Source organism: Notolepis coatsorum, assembly GCF_963971535.1.
Source record: "Notolepis coatsorum genome assembly, chromosome: 12".
Lineage (NCBI taxonomy): Eukaryota > Metazoa > Chordata > Actinopteri > Aulopiformes > Paralepididae > Notolepis > Notolepis coatsorum.
In genome coordinates this window covers 6,065,252-6,084,496 of record NC_140176.1, presented here as the reverse complement: position 1 = coordinate 6,084,496, position 19,245 = coordinate 6,065,252, and the positions used below count along the sequence as shown (strand labels likewise).

Here is a 19,245-nt window from a genome sequence, read left to right as displayed (position 1 = left end):
CTAATCTAATTGATTGATTGATTGAAAAGTTTATTAACAGAATGGGTACAGTACAGTACAGCTCAATACACACAATTGTTAAGGGGATGCAGACCAGAGAAAGACTTTCGTCTTGTTTACATCAGGATCCCCCATTTTCAATTCATCATATGACACACATGACATACAGATAGACAGTACTGCTACATCTATATATTTATGACATACCAGATTTGCAAATACAGTACTGTTTGTGATACAAAAAGTGTCCAGAAAAAGAGTGTATATACATTTGACGTAGAAACTGTACATTGGAGGAGGTTGGGTATAGGGTTGGGTGGGTGGGGCTGTACATTGGAGGGGGGGGGGGTTGGGTAGGGGACGACGACACTGTACATTGGAATACTGACAAAGCCATACTTGGTCATTTACTGTACAACTGGGTTATGACATTTGTAGGGGCCAGTTTCGAATTGCAGTCTCCCGTAGTAATCACTATCTGTCTTTCTGTCTCTCTGTTTACTTATCTAGGATGAGTGGAGGTGGAGTGGAGCAGTCTCTGTTCTTCCTCAGTCTTCCAGACCTGAGGAAGTTGTGCTGCGTGACTTTGTCCCTGCGGCACGGAGAGCCAGAGGCTCGGAGCCGGCAGATACAGACCTGCAGGTGAGTCAGAGACCAGGATACAGACCTGCAGGTGAGACAGAGACCAGGATACAGACCTGCAGGTGAGTCAGAGACCAGGATACAGACCTGCAGGTGAGACAGAGACCAGGATACAGACCTGCAGGTGAGACAGAGACCAGGATACAGACCTGCAGGTGAGTCAGAGACCAGGATACAGACCTGCAGGTGAGTCAGAGACCAGGATACAGACCTGCAGGTGAGACAGAGACCAGGATACAGACCTGCAGGTGAGACCAGGATACAGACCTGCAGGTGAGTCAGAGACCAGGATACAGACCTGCAGGTGAGTCAGAGACCAGGATACAGACCTACAGGTGAGACTAGGATACAGACCTGCAGGTGAGTCAGAGACCAGGATACAGACCAGCAGGTGAGACAGAGACCAGGATACAGACCTGCAGGTGAGACTAGGATACAGACCTGCAGGTGAGTCTGAGACCAGGATACAGACCTGCAGGTGAGACCAGGATACAGACCTGCAGGTGAGACAGAGACCAGGATACAGACCTGCAGGTGAGACAGAGACCAGGATACAGACCTGCAGGTGAGACAGAGACCAGGATACAGACCTGCAGGTGAGACCAGGTTACAGACCTGCAGGTGAGACTAGGACACAGACCTGCAGGTGAGACTAGGATACAGACCTGCAGGTGAGACCAGGATACAGACCTGCAGGTGAGACTAGGATACAGACCTGCAGGTGAGACCAGGATACAGACCTGCAGGTGAGACCAGGATACAGACCTGCAGGTGAGACCAGGATACAGACCTGCAGGTGAGACTAGGATACAGACCTGCAGGTGAGACCAGGATACAGACCTGCAGGTGAGTCTGAGACCAGGATACAGACCGGCAGGTGAGACAGAGACCAGGATACAGACCTGCAGGTGAGACAGAGACCAGGATACAGACCTGCAGGTGAGTCTGAGACCAGGATACAGACCTGCAGGTGAGTCTGAGACCAGGATACAGACCTGCAGGTGAGTCTGAGACCAGGATACAGACCTGCAGGTGAGTCAGAGACCAGGATACAGACCTGCAGGTGAGACAGAGACCAGGATACAGACCTGCAGGTGAGACAGAGACCAGGATACAGACCTGCAGGTGAGACAGAGACCAGGATACAGACCTGCAGGTGAGTCTGAGACCAGGATACAGACCTGCAGGTGAGACAGAGACCAGGATACAGACCTGCAGGTGAGACCAGGATACAGACCTGCAGGTGAGACTAGGACACAGACCTGCAGGTGAGACTGAGACCAGGATACAGACCTGCAGGTGAGACTAGGATACAGACCTGCAGGTGAGACCAGGATACAGACCTGCAGGTGAGACTAGGATACAGACCTGCAGGTGAGACCAGGATACAGACCTGCAGGTGAGACTAGGATACAGACCTGCAGGTGAGTCTGAGACCAGGATACAGACCTGCAGGTGAGACCAGGATACAGACCTGCAGGTGAGACCAGGATACAGACCTGCAGGTGAGACTAGGATACAGACCTGCAGGTGAGACCAGGATACAGACCTGCAGGTGAGACCAGGATACAGACCTGCAGGTGAGACTAGGATACAGACCTGCAGGTGAGACCAGGATACAGACCTGCAGGTGAGTGACTACAGCTCAGGGAGGTGTGCTTCCTGTGGCCCAGGACTGGTCAGTCAGCTTCACTCTCTCCTGAAGCTAGAACCATGCCACCCACAAGTGTAGCTCTGACGTTATGAGGCCATAAAATGTTTACATTCTGGTTCAGACCTGTTAATAATATTAGAATATAAACCTACACATTTTATGGCTCCATTTGTGATTTCTTAAAATGGGTGGCATTCCCCTTTTTAAAAGTAAACATGAGCAAGGCACTGATTCGCTATGCTACAGGTTGCATGTCGCTGCTGTCGGGACAAAACCTCATAACTCCAAAAACCCAACTTTTCAGCAGATGAAAAAAACGAACACAGATTTGAGGGTGAATAGAGTTAGGAGGTTTAGACAGATGATCGGTTTAATGCTTTCCCATTGTTTAAACTTTGTAAAACCCACACACACATATGGAGGATGATCTACGGAGTTGATTTATATAATAAAAAAAAAAATTCAAAAAATGGAGTTATGAGGTTTTGTCCCGACAGCAGCGATGTGCAGTAAAACCCAAACTCTAGAGTGTGTGTGTGTATGTTTGTGTTTTTCTTTATTGATTGATTGAAGTTTATTTCAAATATGCAACATAACAAACAAACATCAAGTCCAGATATAGCCTTAAGCCGTTCAAATAATAAATGCACTGTATATACATTTAGTTGTTGTCGTCATTTACATATTTGAAAAGGAGTGGGAAGAAGCATACACTTATTTAATCCCACCCCTATTTACTCATCAGAACATACTATATTATATTGACTAATTCATACATTACTAGACTTATATTGAAAAAATGAACTTGGTTAACAATACATTTTTTAATAATACCTTAATAATATTTTCCAAAACTGTATGTTACCCTGTATAGTTCCTCTAGCCATTTTTTATACATGGTATGTGGGCCTTGGCTGTAGGTTAATGGTCCTGATATCAGAGGTATATGGCTGTAGGTTAATGGTCCTGATATCAGAGGTATATGGCTGTAGGTTAATGGTCCTGATATCAGAGGTCTATGGCTGTAGGTTAATGGTCCTGATATCAGAGGTCTATGGCTGTAGGTTAATGGTCCTGATATCAGAGGTATATGGCTGTAGGTTAATGGTCCTGATATCAGAGGTCTATGGCTGTAGGTTAATGGTCCTGATATCAGAGGTATATGGCTGTAGGTTAATGGTCCTGATATCAGAGGTATATGGCTGTAGGCTAATGGTCCTAATATCAGAGGTCTATGGCTGTAGGTTAATGGTCCTGATATCAGAGGTATATGGCTGTAGGTTAATGGTCCTGATATCAGAGGCCTTGGCTATGGATGTAACTGTTACTGTATTCTGACCCCCTGTGTGTACTGTACATGTAGTATCACTGTATTCTCACCTCCTGTGTGTACTGTACATGTAGTATCACTGTATTCTCACCTCCTGTGTGTACTGTACATGTAGTATTACTGTATTCTCACCTCCTGTGTGTCTCTTCCTCCAGAGAGCTGGTGTCCTTGTATTCTGACCTCCTGGCGTCTCCTGCTCTGGACTCCTTGACTGACGTCACGGTGGTCATGGCCGTAAGTCTCGCTGCTCTTTCAGACAGAATAACGAACGCAGGGCTCCACGAAGCATCCACTTCAACCCTCCTCGCACCGTTTTCAGCGTGTTTAGCATTAATGTCACAACAATGTTAGCGTTACACTCACAGGTTATAATATCTCCTGTGCTGCACAAGCACTAACTAGCGTGGGCATAGAGAGAGAGGTCTGGCTATGAGACACTCGAGTGTAATAAATATAGTGAGAGTTGACATTCGTCTTTTATATTAGAGGTACCCAGACGAACGGTAAGCCTAGATGCAAGTTCACAAAGCACCCTGTCGCACGCCGTTCATCCTCAGACGCCCCTGTTCAAGAACACCCCCACTTTAGCTGTGTAATAGCTAAGTAAAATGCATTATCATCCACAGCGATATTAATGAATTTAATAAGCCTCCTTTGATATATTTCTGTCATAACGCATCCCGTCTACCTCCGGTCAACTACACACCCTCAAGACCCCTCCACTCTATGTCTTCTGGCCGCCTCAGAGCCACTGGGCCTAACAAAATAAATTGTTTGGTTCCTGTTGGTTGTCAGTTAAGGCCATGGGTAGGTAGGGAATTTATTTTATTTAATTTTTTCCCACAGCGACTATGGATAGGGAATTTCTTTATTTAATAAAAATGTTCACGACAACATGGATGCATGTACTCTGCCAGCATGTTTAATATCCATAATACTAAAGGTTAAAATACAAAGACACTGTACTACAAAAGTACAATGTACAAAGGTAGTAGTATTAAAAATGCCACCCCTAAATACTACTCACTAAATATCCTGACGTCAGAGGGCTGTGCAAATATTGTGAAATACTTGCTTTTTATATATTCTCATTATTGACATGGACTGCACTTTTGACTAAGATTTAACTAAACTTTATTGTAAAAAAAAAAATTATAATATATATATATATATATATTTTTTTTAAACTCATAAAATAAATTTGGGTCGCACCTAAATCGGCAGGGTCGGTCGGCAACCGGAGCCAAACCATTTATTTTGCATGGCCTCAGACCCACTGCTGTCCGAGCTCCGGGAGGGTCATCAAAGATTCTTTCCCCACACAATGGTGGAAAGAACTCACCACCACAGTTAGGAGCGGAAACCCGACCAACCTTTCACCTTCGACTAAAGACGCACTTCTTCAACCATTATCTGAAATGAATAAAAGAAAATAAAAAAAATCTAACCCTAACTAACCTTACTGTCATTCACTTGTCCTAATATACTAACCTACACTGTAGTGTGTGTGTGTGTGTGTGTGTGTGTGTGTGTGTGTGTGTGGTGTGTGTGTGTGTGTGTAGTGTGTGTGTTGTGTGTGTGTGTGTGTGTGTGTGTGTGTGGTGTGTGTGTGTGTGTGTGTGTGTGTGTGTGTGTAGTGTGTGGTGCAGGCTTGAGTTCATGTGTAGCGTGACAACATTTCTCAGGTGATGGCATGATTCATGTAACCAAAATAGTTTCCTCATCATTCCACACATTCCATTATCCCCACTCCCCCTGTCACACAAACACAAACACACACACACACACACACACACACACACACACACACACACACTTTTCTGTGTGCTTTAGCTCGGTTTATTTTTCTTCCATCTTCGCCGAAACTGATGAAACAAAATGTATTGATGAGAACCCTGTATGTTCAGATGGATTATTCATGATGAATTTATGCTTTATCTGTTTTATGCAATTTAAACAAACACGTGAACCAGAGGCAGAGAAAGACAGGGAAAGGTTCGAGCAACATACAGTAGATATGTTCTGTACGCACTACGCACAAATAATATGAAAGAAAAACATTTGAAAATGAGACCCATTGTTTTGCATATTAACTTGACACAAAGGTAAATTAGCGGACTGTGTTTTTTAGTTGATGATTGATTGATTGATTGATTAGCATGATACATAATCCTGGACAAATGGGGGGCGCTTGAGCGCAAATTCCCTGGCTGCTTTTTGTTGCCAGTCCGCTCCTGGCCACGCCCCTGTCATGCTGTAGGGGAGGAGCTAACAGAGAAGGGAGGGGGAAGCCGGTGTGCCACGCCCCCTGTCATGCTGTAGGGGAGGAGCTAACAGAGGAGGGAGGGGGAAGCAGGGGAAAAGAAACACACACACTACACACTAGGGCTGTCCCCGACTAAGGATTTGGATGGTCGACTAGGATTGGCCAAAATTTGCTGTTAGTCGACTATTGGTAAAAAAAAAAAAAAAAAAAAAAAAAAAATATAATATATATATATATATATATATATATTTTTTTTTTAATTTATCATTCCATTTGGGTTGTGGGGGGTGCTTAATGTCTGAAGGAGTCGACTGAAGGCTTCTTGTCCTCTGCAAAAGCATGCAATTGGTCCACTGATGGATACATCTTGATATTTATCTAGTATAGTGTGTTCATTAGACGGGTGAAATCCTCTTTCAGTGCCTCTGTGCCTGTTTTCATAGGCAGTTAGCCTCTGGTATGCGTGCCATTAGCGTTAGCCACGCTTCTAGGCCTCTTTTCTTTTGGAAAGAATGATAAATTTTTTTAAAAATATATATATTTTTTTTATTTTTTTTAAATTATATTCGACTAAGAGGTTGGCCAGTCGACTACGACCCCTTTCGACCGATTAGTCGACTAATCGATTAATAGGGGTCAGCCCTACTACACACTATACAATAAAACACAAAGGAACAAAACTACAACCATCACACAAATCTCACCTCCTCCCACTGTGTTGCCAGTTATGACAAGAGGAATGTATTATTCAAGTATCAGTTCATTTAGTACAGTTTCTACGTCAAATGTATATACACTCTTTTTCTGGACACTTTTTGTATCACAAACAGTACTGTATTTGCAAATCTGATATGTCATAAATGTATAGATGTAGCAGTACTGTCTATCTGTATGTCATGTATGTCATATATGTTATGATGAATTGAAAATGGGGGACCCTGATGTAAACAAGACGAAAGTCTTTCTCTGGTCTGCATCCCCTTAACAATTGTGTGTATTGAGCTGTACTGTACTGTACCCATTCTGCAATCTGTTAATAAACCTTTCAATCAATCAATCAATCAATCAATCACATTGCCTTAATGACCTCATTCTTTAAATTGTTACTACCCCACTAAAAGCTGTTATCTTTCAGATCCTCTTCTTCAAGAAAGGGATCATCCAGGCCTATACCCAGAGACACAACCTGCAGGTGAGATGGATGGATGGATGGATGGATGCATAGGTAGGTAGATACATGAATAGGTAAATGGATGGATGGGTGGATGGATAGATAGATACATGGATGATGGATAAATGTCCCTCTCGCTATTTCTCCCTCTATCTCCCCCCCTCTCTCTGTCTCTATCTCTTTCTCTCTCCCCCTCTCTCTCCCCCCCTCTATCTCCCCCCCCTCTCTGTCTCTATCTCTTTCTCCCTCTCTCTCTCTACCCCTATCTCTCTACGAGGTGGACGTGGGCAAATACTGCGGCATGGTCATGCTGGACCTACAAAAGGCCTTCGACACTGTCAATCACTCCATTCTGATTGACAAGCTAAAAGCAATTGGTTTTGATAGTCTATCAGTGAGCTGGATGCAATCTTACCTGGAGGGGAGGCCTGAATACTTTCCACAACAAATTCGTGTTTCCGCGTCTCTGATTGGCCACGCGCGTTTCTGGTCATGTGACATGTGCGCAAATCGTGGGACCGCAAGTTTTTCGATGGTTAAGCTTAGGCGCTCTTTCGAAGTTGGTTAAGGTTAGAGTTTGTCTTAGAGCAGGGCGATAGAACGCCTGCCCTGATTCCAAACTCTAACCTTAACCAACTGCGAAAGAGTCGCCTAAGCTTAACCAGTGATAAACTAGGCGTTAGGTAGTTTGCAGGCTGTTAGACCCGGGAATAGGCGCAGAACTTGCCGTCCCACGATTGGCGCACATGTCACATGACCAGAAACGCGCGTGGCCAATCAGAGCGCAAAACTCGAACGCGGAAACACAAATTTGTTGTGGAAAGCATAGACGCGGAGGGGAGAGAACAGATGGTGGAGGTAAACGGTACTCTATCCCCCCCCCCCTCACAGTGAGCTGTGGTGTTCCACAAGGAAACATATTAGGACCTTTACTGTTCCTAATTCATGCAAATGACATGTCATCAGCTTGTGACTGCAACTTGTTCCTGTTCGCAGACGACTCAGCCCTGCTGGTCTCTGACAAGAACAAGTTACAGGTTGAAAAAACCCTCAGCTCTGAACTCGGTAGAATCTGCACCTGGCTCGCTGATAACAAACTATCATTATTACACCTGGGTAAAACAGAGTCCATTCTCTTTGGATCAAATAACAAACTCAGCAAGGCCAACGGCTTCTCTGTTACAGTGGTGGGTGACAATATTGTCACAAGGAAAGATGAAATTACATACCTGGGTTCCATGCTAGAGGCAAATCTTTCCTGTGACAAAATGGCAACCAATGTAATAAAAAAAGTCAACCAACAAACAAGATTTTTGTACAGGATCTCCTCTCTGGTAAATAAGAATACCTTGAAGACTCTAACAGGAGCAAGGTTACTACGACTATGCTTGCACCTCATGGTACCAAAGCACCTCAAAGGCCCTAAAAACAAAATTACAAACATCTCAAAACAAACTGGTTAGACTACTGCTTGACCTTACTCCTAAAACCCACCTCACCCCTGCCCACTTTGACAACCTAGGATGGCTTAGAGTAGACGACAGAGTACAGCAACTTGCAATGGGCCTGGTCTACAAGATACACTACACCACAAAGGTACCCATGTACATGTCAAAATACGTCCCAAAGGTCAGTGAATACCACGACCACAACACCAGAGGGAGCTCCACAAATCATGTTCAACTCAGATTCGGCTCAAACAAGGGACTAAACGCGTTTCGCAATTATGCCACAATAATGTGGAACGCCCTACCCACAGCTGTAAAATAATGTGAATCCCTACTCTCCTTCAAAACCGCTCTCAAAGAGCACCTACGGGAGGCTGCAATTAGAAACTGGCCCCTGTAAATGTAAAAAATCCCCCCTACTCCCCCACCCCACCCTACCCCCTCCCTGTACAGTTTCTTCCCCTTCGAATTTAAATTTTTTTACGATGTTCTCTCTTTCTTACACAGTACCGTATATATTTGTGTGTCTTGTATGTTATAAATGTCCTGATGAATTGGAGGACCCTGATGTAAACAAGACGAAAGTCTTTCTCTGGTCTTCATCCTCTTAGCAGTTGTTTGTATTGAGCTGTACTGTATTGTACCCATTCTGCGATCTGTTAATTAAAGTCAATCAACCCCCCCCCCCTCTCTCTCTCTCTCTCTCTCTCTCTCTCTCTCTCTCTCTCTCTCTCTCTCTCTCTCTCTCTCTCTCTCTCTCTCTCTCTCTCTCTCTCTCTCTCTCTCTCTCTCTCTCTCTCTCTCTCTCTCTCTCCCCCCCTCTCTCTCCCCCCCCTCTCTAGAGTTCCTCCCCCCAGCGTGTGTTACCAGGGATCCTCCAGGTCTGTGTGTCCTACACCCTGACCTACAGACTGTCTCCAACATGGAACAAAGCTGGACACTACCTCATCAGTGGTAGGCCGTGTGTGTGTGTGTGTGTGTGTGTGTGTGTGTGTGTGTGTGTGTGTGTGTGTGTGTGTGTGTGTGTGTGTGTGTGTGTGTGTGTGTGTGTGTGTGTGTGTGTGTGTGTGTGTGTGTGTGTGTGTGTGTGTGTGTGTGTGTGTGTGTGTGTGTGTGTGTGTGTGTGTGTGTGTGTGTGTGTGTGTGTGTGTGTGTGTGTGTGTGTGTGTGTGCGTGCGTTACTGTAGGAATGTGCCAATACCATGAATACTATGAGATCTCTGACTAAAATAATTCCATTTCAATATTACTCTGCTACAGTACAGGTGCTGTTTTATTATCAATATTACTGAGAGTACAGGTGCTGTGTTTTATTGTAGAGGATCTGAACGTGTGTCTGTTGGCTCAGTTACATGTTGTTCTGGGTCTGGTGGTGTTTCTCACTGTTAACCCTTTCAAGGGTTAACCTTCTGTATTGTCGCAGTGAAAGGGTTAACCCTTTGGTAGTGTGGCAGTGAAAGGGTTAGCATTCTGTATTGTCACAGTGAAAGGGTTAACTCTTTGGTAGTGTGGCAATGAAAAGGTTAACATGATTCTGTATTGTCACAGTGAAAGGGTCAACCCTTGACAATACAGGTTAACCCTTTCACTGCCACACTACCAAAGGGTTAACCCTTTCACTGCGACAATACAGAATGTTAACCCTTTCACTACCACACGACAAAGGTTTAACCCTTTCACATCCACACGACAGAAGGTTAACCTTTCACTACCACACAACAAAGGTTTAACCTTTTCACTACCACACGACAGAAGGTTAACCCTTTCATTACCACTCTACCAAAGGGTTAACCCTTTCACTGCGACTACAGAAGGTTAACCCTTTCACTGCCACATGACAAAGGGTTAACCCTTTCACATCCACACGACAGAAGGTTAACGTTGAGGAAAGAGGTTTTCTCTGGAGTGGCTGGTCAGCTGTAAAACCCACACTCTGTGTGTGTGCGTGTGTGCGTGTGTGCGTGTGTGTGTGTGTGTGTGTGTGTGTGTGCGTGTGTGTGTTGAGGGGCGTTTGCCTCGTCAGAGTGACTGTGCAGATGTATTGCGTCATTCTGCCTGGCCTTCGCCTTGGCCTCACTTTGATATGGAAATAACTCAACTGGCGTGTGTGTGTGTGTGTGTGTGTGTGTGTGTGTGTGTGTGTGTGTGTGTGTGTGTGTGTGTGTGTGTGTGTGTGTGTGTGTGTGTGTGTGCGTGTGCGCGTGTGTGTGCGCACACACATACAGTATATACGCTTACTTGACCTTCACAGGGGTAATCTTTCTCTATTAGATCTAAACAGAAAAAAGGCACCTTGCTTTCATTTTTGAGCTGATTGGTGTCAGAATATGAAGCTATACTGTCATGGATCCATGTTGGACTGAGAGGTCTATTGAATATGAAGGTATACTGTCATGGATCCATGTTGGACTGAGAGGTCTATTGAATATGAAGGTATACTGTCATGGATCCATGTTGGACTGAGAGGTCTATTGAATATGAAGGTATACTGTCATGGATCCATGTTGGACTGAGAGGTCTACTGAATATGAAGGTATACTGTCATGGATCCATGTTGGACTGAGAGGTCTATTGAATATGAAGGTATACTGTCATGGATCCATGTTGGACTGAGAGGTCTATTGAATATGAAGGTATACTGTCATGGATCCATGTTGGACTGAGAGGTCTATTGAATTAGGCTTGGGCGGTATGACGGTATTACGGTATACCGGGGTATTTAGAGATACCGACGGTATTGATTTTTCAATACCGTCAAAATCACAGTTGGGGTTCAGTTTCTATTTACACTGTAACAGAGTTTCGACGGGGACTGCATTGGTTGTAGTGCACACACTCACAGCACGGCCAGCAGAGGGCAGGGGAGGCGGTCCGTATTTCCCGCACAGAGCTGAGCTGAGCAAGATGGCGGCAGCATTGGCTATTGTGAGTCACGTGAGGAGAACACAGAGGTGCGTCACACTAACCTGTATGCATTTCCTCTATCTCTGAGCAGACTGCTAAAGCAATAATAATAATACATTACCATTGAACGATGAAGCGACAAAGTTAACCACAGTCACTCCAGCCCACGATGAGCTCCCTGACCACAGATGGCTAACGTTTTGTCAAACAAGAGCTAAACTTGCACACACTTGTCGCATTTGGACAATTAAAGGACTGGAGTCTGTTCGGATTTAAGCAAAACCCTCGCCGCCACGAGTCGCCAGTGACTTCATCCAGCACAACGAGACTACGAGAGACGGAGGCACTTCTTTGGGAATGTAATATAAAACGGGGTGAGTGAGTGTTGACATTTTTTAATCCTAATGCAACTGGCTCACGTTGATACGATGGTGCCGGGCTGCCGGCTAACTAGCTACCGTTAGCTCACGTCGATACCTGGATGGTGCCGGCAGGCGGCAGTGGCTACCTTCTGTGATTTGCTTACTTCGAGGTTGAAGAAAGTGCACTTTCAGGTTGAAAGAACGGCCCTAATCTCAACGTGTTTCAATATAAGCAAGCGTTATGTATGGTGATAATAACGAGTATATTGTTAGCTCCGCCGCACCGCCGCACCCCCCCCCCCCTGATGAAAATGAAAGTCATACCGTCATATACCGTATACCGGGGTATTAGGTCATCAAGGTATGACGGTATGAAAAAAATTATACCGCCCAAGCCTATATTGAATATGAAGCTATACTGTCATGGATCCATGTTGGACTGAGAGGTCTATTGAATATGAAGCTATACTGTCATGGATCCATGTTGGACTGAGAGGTCTATTGAATATGAAGGTATACTGTCATGGATCCATGTTGGACTGAGCGGTCTATTGAATATGAAGGTATACTGTCATGGATCCATGTTGGACTGAGCGGTCTATTGAATATGAAGGTATACTGTCATGGATCCATGTTGGACTGAGAGGTCTATTGAATATGAAGGTATACTGTCATGGATCCATGTTGGACTGAGCGGTCTATTGAATATGAAGGTATACTGTCATGGATCCATGTTGGACTGAGAGGTCTATTGAATATGAAGGTATACTGTCATGGATCCATGTTGGACTGAGCGGTCTATTGAATATGAAGGTATACTGTCATGGATCCATGTTGGACTGAGAGGTCTATTGAATATGAAGGTATACTGTCATGGATCCATGTTGGACTGAGCGGTCTATTGAATATGAAGGTATACTGTCATGGATCCATGTTGGACTGAGAGGTCTACTGAATATGAAGGTATACTGTCATGGATCCATGTTGGACTGAGAGGTCTATTGAATATGAAGGTATACTGTCATGGATCCATGTTGGACTGAGAGGTCTACTGAATATGAAGGTATACTGTCATGGATCCATGTTGGACTGAGAGGTCTATTGAATATGAAGGTATACTGTCATGGATCCATGTTGGACTGAGAGGTCTATTGAATATGAAGGTATACTGTCATGGATCCATGTTGGACTGAGAGGTCTATTGAATATGAAGGTATACTGTCACGCCCCCCTGTGGTCACTCAGTGGAAGGGCGAAACATAAAAACATACCCTCTATCTAAAACACCCATGCTCATTAACAACCAACCCATTTCTGCCACAGACACATTCAAATTCCTAGGAACACACATCAACAATAAACGGAGCTGGGACCATCACACCACCCATCTACTCAAAACAGCTAATCAGAGACCATTTCACCTCAGACAACTCAGGAAATACAAGGTCAGGAAGAATTTAATGGTCCAATTCTACACAGCCATAATCCAAAACATTCTCTGTCTTTATCCCATCACTGTATGGAAGGCAACACACCCAAACCAAACACACTACATAGACTGGATAGGGTCATAAAAAGGGCATCCAAAATTATCAACTGCAAACTCCCCACACTGGACTCCTTACACAAACATCACACCATCACACACGCAAACAAAATCCTCAGTCTGCACCCAGCTCAGCATTTTTTCCAACGCCTCCCCTCTGGTAGGAGGTTCAGGTCACTGGGCAGTCCAACTGTGAGGTTCAACCACAGTTTCTTCCCCAAGGCCACACAGCTGCTCAACTCCTCCTAATCTTCACCCTTGTTCATGCTTGTTATGTTCTCTGGTTTTTTGTTACGTTGCACCTGATGTTTGTATTTTTTTTCCGTACTGTACTGTCCTGTCGTGTATTTTTTAGGTGGTGTATTTCTGTACTGTACTGTTCCGTTGTGTCTTCTATGTGGTGTATCGTCGCAGCTACCACCTGCACCGTGTATGAATTCCACCGGCCTGGCCGTGTGGCAATAAAAGGAACTTGAACTTGGAATAGGTCTTTCCGAATGAATGCAATATGGTTTATCTAGCGCTATTGGAATAATTCTCACGGGGTGCGCTGACTGCGCTCCGCGGGGAGCTGTTTTCAGAAATAGGGCAGTCTATTTCTAGGGCAGAGAGAACATAATATTAAGTAGTAGGGCTGCAACGACAAGATAAAGCATCGTTAATTTGTAAGAAACCTCAATGAAAACGGCGCAGGGTGCTATTGTTATGAAAATGTGATAGAATCCTATAAAAATGTGGACGCATTTGGCCTACGTTCCGTTAGTCGACATAATCGACGATGTCGATCATAAAAACTCGTTGACGCTGAATTTTTGCGTCGATGCGTTGTATTAAAAAGAATTTAATCATTTTATTTTTTTTTGCACTACCTATCTTTGTGAAAGTGGCTTCTCAGCTCTGGTCCAGCTGAAGACAGAGCAGAGGAACAGATTGGACATTGAGCATGACCTCAGAGTTGCTTTGTCTACCATCACCCCAGACTTTGAGACTCTTGTCAGGAGCAAACAACATCCCCAGTTATCCCATTAGTTCCCTGGGATGTTAAGCTAAGAAGTCTGCTAAGAAGGATATATTATTTATTATTATTATTATTATTATTATTATTATTATTATTATTATTATTATTATTATTATTATTATTATTATTATTATTATTATTATTATTTTATTATTATTATTATTATTATTATTATTATTATTATTATTATTATTATTATTATTATTATTATTATTATTATTATTATTATTATTATTATTATTATTATTATTATTATTTTATTTCATTGTGTTAGCCCTAGTTGCACTTTTGTTGCAACCCCAGTTATCCCATTAGTTCCCCCAAACTTACTGTCGGTCTGTTATGTTAAGCTAAGAAGTCTGCTAAGAGCCCGGAAAAAGAGCCGCGCCCACAGGAAGCAGAGATGGAGGGTGTGACAGAAATAATAGTTAGATTAGTCGACTAATCGAAAAAATTATCGACAGATTAGTCGACTACCAAAATAATCGTTAGTTGCAGCCGTATTAAGTAGAGTCCGCTACCCGAGACACATTCTCCTTGATTTGTACCGCAATTTCGGACCCAAATTGGAGCGTGGAACAAAATGCACAAATTCCACCCCACATTCCAGTCCTCTCCACCCTCGGGTCTTTGGGCCACCGGCACGGTCCTCCAGCGTGATACTGGAGATGGGTCGTGCCATAGACTGTACCACCTGTGGGGGAGACGGTGGCTCGGTAGGTAGAGCGGTCGTCTGGTTATCCGGAGGTTCCCGGTTCGATTCCCGCTCCTCCCGGGCAGCGTGTCGAAGTGTCCTTGAGCAAGACACTTAACCCCTAATTGCTCCTGATGAGCAGGTTGGCACCTTGCATGGTGGCCTCTGCTGTCGGTGTGTGAATGAATGGGTAAAATGTGAGGAACTAATTGTAAAGCGCTTTGGATAAAAGCTCTATATAAATGCAGCCATTTACCATTTACATGTCAAAGCTCCATCACAAATTCAGTTATGTGAATAGAAAGGGATTCCACTCAAGTCAATGTGCATGCGATACGCATTTGGCTGATACAATGTGTCGTTGCTGGTGACCGGGAGGAACGCACACATTGTATTTAATTAAATTGTAATGTTATTACTGGGGGGTATCTGTAATTAAAACATCACTTAAATGCATGTGATCGGGGTTATCCACTGAAGCCATAGTTAATGACTCTGACCAACACAACAACCCAACAGGAGCGCAATTATAACGGGCTCACGCGCACACACGAGCCATTTAGAGCGCAGTTTGGCCTGCTTGTAGTGATGCACCGATGTGAAAATTGTGGCCGATACCGATATTAATATTGCTGTTCTGGCCGATACCGATATTTACCGATGTCGATATCTCTGTATAGAAAACACTTTTTTATGATAATCAAATAAAGAGCTATTTTACAAAACGCATATTTTTTTGTACTTTTGTAACTTATTTTCAGAAATGACTGATATTTTGAAACTATTTAAGGCCAAAACTAATTTTTTTTCTTCTTCATATCGGTTCATATCGGCCCTATCTTGATATCGGACCGATCCCGATGTGTAAAAAAACTGCCATATCGGCCGATATATCGTGCATCACTACCTCCTTGTTACCGGTTGTCTTCATATCACAGCAGTGTGTTCTCTATGATGTCTTCATATCACAGCAGTGTGTTCTCTGTGATGTCTTCATATCACAGCAGTGTGTTCTCTGTGATGTCTTCATATCACAGCATTATGTTCTCTATGATGTCTTCATATCACAGCATTATGTTCTCTATGATGTCTTCATATCACAGCAGTATGTTCTCTATGATGTCTTCATATCACAGCAGTGTGTTCTCTATGATGTCTTCATATCACAGCATTATGTTCTCTGTGATGTCTTCATATCACAGCATTATGTTCTCTGTGTTGTCTTCATATCACAGCATTATGTTCTCTGTGATGTCTTCATATCACAGCAGTGTGTTCTCTGTGATGTCTTCATATCACAGCATTATGTTCTCTGTGTTGTCTTCATATCACAGCATTATGTTCTCTGTGTTGTCTTCATATCACAGCATTATGTTCTCTGTGATGTCTTCATATCACAGCAGTGTGTTCTCTGTGATGTCTTCATATCACAGCATTATGTTCTCTGTGATGTCTTCATATCACAGCATTATGTTCTCTATGATGTCTTCATATCACAGCAGTGTGTTCTCTGTGTTGTCTTCATATCACAGCAGCGTGTTCTCTGTGATGTCTTCATATCACAGCAGCGTGTTCTCTATGATGTCTTCATATCACAGCATTATGTTCTCTGTGATGTCTTCATATCACAGCAGCGTGTTCTCTATGATGTCTTCATATCACAGCATTATGTTCTCTATGATGTCTTCATATCACAGCATTATGTTCTCTGTGTTGTCTTCATATCACAGCAGCGTGTTCTCTGTGATGTCTTCATATCACAGCAGCGTGTTCTCTATGATGTCTTCATATCACAGCATTATGTTCTCTGTGATGTCTTCATATCACAGCAGTGTGTTCTCTGTGATGTCTTCATATCACAGCATTATGTTCTCTGTGTTGTCTTCATATCACAGCATTATGTTCTCTATGATGTCTTCATATCACAGCAGTGTGTTCTCTATGATGTCTTCATATCACAGCATTATGTTCTCTATGATGTCTTCATATCACAGCATTATGTTCTCTGTGTTGTCTTCATATCACAGCAGTGTGTTCTCTGTGATGTCTTCATATCACAGCAGCGTGTTCTCTGTGATGTCTTCATATCACAGCAGTATGTTCTCTGTGTTGTCTTCATATCACAGCATTATGTTCTCTATGATGTCTTCATATCACAGCATTATGTTCTCTGTGATGTCTTCATATCACAGCATTATGTTCTCTGTGATGTCTTCATATCACAGCAGTGTGTTCTCTGTGATGTCTTCATATCACAGCAGTGTGTTCTCTGTGTTGTCTTCATATCACAGCATTATGTTCTCTGTGATGTCTTCATATCACAGCAGTGTGTTCTCTGTGATGTCTTCATATCACAGCATTATGTTCTCTGTGTTGTCTTCATATCACAGCAGTGTGTTCTCTGTGTTGTCTTCATATCACATCATTATGTTCTCTGTGATGTCTTCATATCACAGCATTATGTTCTCTATGTTGTCTTCATATCACAGCATTATGTTCTCTGTGTTGTCTTCATATCACAGCATTATGTTCTCTGTGTTGTCTTCATATCACAGCAGTGTGTTCTCTGTGTTGTCTTCATATCACAGCATTATGTTCTCTGTGTTGTCTTCATATCACAGCATTATGTTCTCTGTGTTGTCTTCATATCACAGCAGTGTGTTCTCTGTGTTGTCTTCATATCACAGCATTATGTTCTCTGTGTTGTCTTCATATCACAGCATTATGTTCTCTGTGTTGTCTTCATATCACAGCAGTGTGTTCTCTGTGTTGTCTTCATATCACAGCATTATGTTCTCTGTGTTGTCTTCATATCACAGCAGTGTGTTCTCTGTGATGTCTTCATATCACAGCATTATGTTCTCTGTGTTGTCTTCATATCACAGCAGTGTGTTCTCTGTGTTGTCTTCATATCACATCATTATGTTCTCTGTGTTGTCTTCATATCACAGCATTATGTTCTCTATGATGTCTTCATATCACAGCATTATGTTCTCTGTGTTGTCTTCATATCACAGCATTATGTTCTCTGTGTTATCTTCATATCACAGCAGTGTGTTCTCTGAAGGTCTGATAATTGTCTCCTTGGACACGGAGGCCAAACACAGCCTGTCCTTCACGGCTTCAGTCCCGTCTTTAATCCAAACGTTGCCTAAAGGGGTTGTGTTGCCTTTGAAAACCAAAACATCAAACACAATGAGCCTCACTGTTAACCTTTAACCTCTCTTCTCACCTCACCGTGGTTCTCTATGGAGCAGCTCCAGATTGTACATGTTGATGACATCACAGGCTCAGGTCTGGTTTCTGGCTTTGGGGAGGGAGTTGTCCTTTACCTCAGGAACAACATAATTAACTGTGTTAATTAATCTACTGCAATTCTCTCCTGATTCAGTGTTGCAGGCCTCAAAATCTCTCCACTCCCAAGGTTTTGTTTATTTACATTTGGATTACAGATTGAAGCTTTAAGTCAAGAGTCCCTGACAGTCATGATGTGTTTTAGATGTTTCTGCAGAAGCAGAAGGTTGTAGTTTCGCTTCCCAATGACTGGTGTCGCTATGAGAGCCTTGAGTGGTGAATGGCTCAATGGAAGTTGTGTAATAATAACCAACTGGCAGCCTCTGTTACATAATGACCGGTCTTCTCTCCGTCTCTCTTTCTAGGAAAGGACTTCCTGAGCCAAAGCGGGAAACTCAATGCTGTCGGTAGGTTGGGGTTTTTCCGAGTTAAAGGAACTGTTTACTATCACTATCAATTTACTTTCACTTTAGTAGAACTTGTCAAGCAGTCTTACCTCTATCTATGTAAAGTCATGTACTAGTAAGCTAGTGACTGTCAACACCACCATTCCTCCCAGGTGTCAGGCTCCTCATTCACTTCCATTCATTTTAAGGACCAAGTATTAAATAATAATATAATAACTTCATTTGTATAGCACTTTTCATACAGAAATTGCAGTTCAAAGTGCTTCACAGCAGTAAAAAAATACAGGCATAAGCGAGCATAAAAAAGATAGAGAGGTAGCAAGGTGAGGTAAATCACAGTGTTTCACATTAGGATCTAGCATCCCAATAGGCCTCTCTGTTTACGGTTTCATTCAGTAATACAGATAATAAAAATAGAATAGACAGACTAAAAAAGTGCGGTTTGATTCAGTTAAAAAATAGGCAAAAAAATTGAAAAATAGAACGGACAGTAAAAAGTGTGATAAAAT

General features: G+C 43.1%; 1 protein-coding gene across 1 annotated transcript in view; it reads left to right on the top strand.

Annotated features, from left to right (window-relative positions):
* Positions 1 to 511: 511 nt before the first annotated feature.
* The window catches only part of cUnh18orf63 (chromosome Un C18orf63 homolog), a gene marked incomplete at both ends in the record, with an annotated part of 69,520 nt that continues 50,786 nt past the window's right edge, over positions 512 to 19,245 (top strand). The window contains 5 exons of the mRNA XM_084326765.1: positions 512 to 642; positions 3,782 to 3,860; positions 7,028 to 7,084; positions 9,354 to 9,465; positions 18,695 to 18,732. Coding sequence (XP_084182891.1) covers positions 512 to 642; positions 3,782 to 3,860; positions 7,028 to 7,084; positions 9,354 to 9,465; positions 18,695 to 18,732 — 417 coding nt within the window. The remainder of the gene's footprint in view (positions 643 to 3,781; positions 3,861 to 7,027; positions 7,085 to 9,353; positions 9,466 to 18,694; positions 18,733 to 19,245) is intronic.